Source organism: Priapulus caudatus, unplaced genomic scaffold, assembly GCF_000485595.1.
Source record: "Priapulus caudatus unplaced genomic scaffold, Priapulus_caudatus-5.0.1 Scaffold425, whole genome shotgun sequence".
Lineage (NCBI taxonomy): Eukaryota > Metazoa > Priapulida > Priapulimorpha > Priapulimorphida > Priapulidae > Priapulus > Priapulus caudatus.
In genome coordinates, this window is record NW_014577486.1 from 82,382 (window position 1) to 85,741 (window position 3,360).

A 3,360-nucleotide genomic window follows, 5' to 3' on the forward strand; every position below is an offset into this window, starting at 1 on the left:
GAGGGAAGAGAGGAGAGAGAGAGAGAGAGAGAGAGAGAGAGAGAGAGAGAGAGAGAGAGAGAGAGAGAGGGAAAGAGACGGCTGGAGCGAGAGCAAGGGGAGAGTGTGTGTGTGAGAGAGTGAGAGTGAGAGAGAGATTGTGTATAGATAAATACAATAAAAATACTATCCAATATGTGACAAACCAGTTTCCTGTGGTGGTCCAGCGTTAGTTTCTTTCATGGGTCCGACGTAACCCTCAATATTCCTTGTTATCTCCTGTCGTAGACATTTGGCATTTCCTCTCTACCCCATGAAACCGAGCCAGCCTATTTACCCTACACTTGTTCCTATGATGTCCTGGACATCCTGAGAGACCAGGGTAGACTGTCCACAAAGAGAAAGTCATGTCATATACAGGGTGAAATCTCTGTCACTCAGGTACTAAAAGAGAACTCGACATAATCTCTATTTTTGTGAGGTGCATAATTTACATATGTCTGTATGGAGGGTTGGAGACAGTTTTTGGCTTCTGTATGTAAGGTTTTGGGTATACAGGAATGACAATGTTGTTTTTCAATCATTATCAAAAGTCTGTTTCTCTCCCACCTATAATTTTAGTATTGTGGCCTAGAATGGTATCTATCTGAGTTAATGTTTCCAGTAGATGATATGGAATATGATTCGTGTTAATTAAAAATGGAAAACTAGTTATAAATCCACTATACTACTAATACTGCTACTACTACTGCCACTACTATTGGTACTACTGCTACTACTACTGTTCCTTTTGCTGCTGCTACTCCTGCTGCTGCTGCTGCTACTACTGCTGCTGCTACTGCTGCTGCTGCTGCTGCTGCTGCTGCTGCTACTGCTGCTGCTGCTACTACTGCTGCTGCTGATGCTTTTACTATTATTATTATTATTACTACTATTATTATTGAGTTGTGTGATAGTGTGATTAGATATCCTGACATCTTGTTTTAGAATGCCCTTGACGTACTCTGCATCATGGTGAGACACTGCTCCAAACCTCTCCCTGACATCATGATCACCGAAGCGTTTCCGTCGGCGGCGCGTTGCACATTGAGCACCGACGATAACGCCACCATGCAGGTAATGGGAGAATCAATCGGATACCAATGCAGGTAGAGCACCCCTCGTCGGAAATTCCAGAATTCGAAAAAGCTCCAAAATCCGCACATTTTAGGAGATGCCGATAATCTTGTAACAGTTGTTGTTGTTGTTGTTTACATTGACACATGTTTTTCGCAGAGTGGAGGCGAGTGTCTGCGAGCGTTCGTATCCGTGGCCTGTGATCAGATTAGCCTGTGGCAAGACGAGCAGGGCAGACACGGACTCTGGTACGTAGCACTTACGGTTTGCGTTCTCGCTTCCAATTACGGTACGTCTGTACGTGTTTACAGGACTCATCGAGCAGGACTCTGGTATGCAGCATTTAAGGTTTACGCTTTCGCTTTCAAATTTTATTCTGCAAGTGTAATCTACCCTCGGTGTCGGTATACACTAGGCACTGACACCGAGAGTTGAAGAAGCCAACACACAGGTATTTACAGGTATTTCGTGCACATGTTTACAGGTATGTATGTATGTATGTGTTTATAGGTACGCCGTACACGTGTTTACAGGTACGCCGTACACGTGTTTACAGGTACGCCGTACACGTGTTTACAGGTACGCCGTACACGTGTTTACAGGTACGCTGTGCACTGTGGCTTTAGAGGTACGCCGTGCACGTGTTATAAGCTTACGTACGCCAGTGCAGCGTGTTTACAGGTACGCGCCATACACATGTTTTACGGTATGCCGTGCACGTGTTTACAGTACGCCGTGCACGTTGTTAACAGGTACGCCGTGCACGTTTGTCACAGGTCGCGTACACTGTGTTTTACAGGTATGCCGTACACACGTTTACTTGTGTTTACAAGCATGTCCCTCAGGTGTATACAGGTATGCTGTACACTCGTTTACAGGTACGTCGTGCACTCATTAACAGGTATGTCATACATTCGTTTACAGGTACGTCGTGCACTCATTAACAGGTACGTCATACATTCGTTTACAGGTACGTCGTGCAAAGGCTGGTGTACGAATCATGCATGCTCGACCGCGCATGTCAGGAGTTCACGGCGCGTTTCGTTCGGTGCCGCTTGCTCTCGACCCTCATACTCCACAGGTTCTGCGCGTTTGCCGCTCGGAGGACAACCTGGAGCTCGCTGCTGTCGCGCGCCGTTCTCAGCAAGATGCAGCAGGCTGACACGCTCAGTGTCATTTGCAGTCGGTGTGTGTGTTGTACAGGTGTGTGGGGTGTTGTACAGGTGTGTTGGGTGTTGTACAGGTGTGCTCAGACAAGATTGCAGCAGGCTGACTACACTCGGTGGTCATGCAGGTGGTGTGTGTTGTACAGGTTGTGGTGTTTGTCGTAACAGGTGTGTCATCAGGTGAAGCAAACCTGGAGCTGCTTGCTGCGCGCCGTCTCAGCAAAGATGCAGCAGGCTGACACGCCTCAGTGTCAATGCAGGTGTGTGTGTTGTACAGTTGTGCTGCTGTCGCACAGGTGTGTTCGCTTACAGGGTTGTGTCGTATCAGGTGCTGTGTGTCGTACAGGTGTGAACTTGTGTCATACATGGTGTGTCGCTTACAGGTGTGTTGTACGGTGTGATGTGTTGCATACAGTGTGTCGTACCAGGCCTGTTGTGGTCGTACAGGTTGTGTCGGTACAGCGCTGTGTCGTCAGGTGAGACAACCTGGCAGCTGCTGCTGCGTTGCCGTGCTCAGCAAGATAGGCAGCAGGCTGACACGCTGTTCACGTGTCATGAAGGTGCATTGGAAATGTGTGTGTTGTACAGTCGTGTGTGTCCGTACAGCGTGTGTCGTACAGGCTGAGACTAACCTGGAGCTGCTGACTGCGCGACGCCGTGCTCTCCAGCAGATGCTCAGCAGGCTGACACGACTCAGTGTCATGCAGGGTGTGTGTTGACACGTTGTGTTGTTCTGTACAGGTGTATGGGTGTTGTAAGGTGTGCTCCTGCTCAGCAAGGATTGCCAGCAGGCTGACACACTGTTCAGTGTCATGCAGGTGTGTGGGTGTTGCCAAGGTGTGCTCAGCAAGATGCAGGGCAGGACCGGACACACTCAGTGTCATGTTGGTGTGTGTGTTGTACAGGTGTTTGTGTACTAGGTGTGTTCATACAGTCGTGTGTCGTTACAGGTTGTGGTACAGGTGTGTCGTACAGGTGTGTGTGTCGTACAGCGTGTGTTGTACAGGCTGTGGTGGTTCGTACAGGCTGTGTCGTACAGGTGTGTGGCGTACAGGTTGTGTGTGTTGTACAGGGATGTGGTGGTTCGTACAGGCTGTGT

The 3,360-nt window shown here is 48.7% G+C and overlaps 1 protein-coding gene across 1 annotated transcript in view; it reads left to right on the plus strand.

The window, feature by feature from the left end:
• LOC106810262 (importin-9-like) overlaps positions 1 to 3,360 on the plus strand; it is a 19,341-nt gene that overhangs the window by 9,720 nt on the left and 6,261 nt on the right. Inside the window, exons 18-25 of the mRNA XM_014813555.1 lie at positions 967 to 1,095; positions 1,255 to 1,343; positions 1,557 to 1,579; positions 1,848 to 1,894; positions 2,020 to 2,042; positions 2,177 to 2,277; positions 2,645 to 2,821; positions 3,021 to 3,079. Of these exons, the coding sequence (XP_014669041.1) occupies positions 967 to 1,095; positions 1,255 to 1,343; positions 1,557 to 1,579; positions 1,848 to 1,894; positions 2,020 to 2,042; positions 2,177 to 2,277; positions 2,645 to 2,821; positions 3,021 to 3,079 (648 nt within the window). The remainder of the gene's footprint in view (positions 1 to 966; positions 1,096 to 1,254; positions 1,344 to 1,556; positions 1,580 to 1,847; positions 1,895 to 2,019; positions 2,043 to 2,176; positions 2,278 to 2,644; positions 2,822 to 3,020; positions 3,080 to 3,360) is intronic.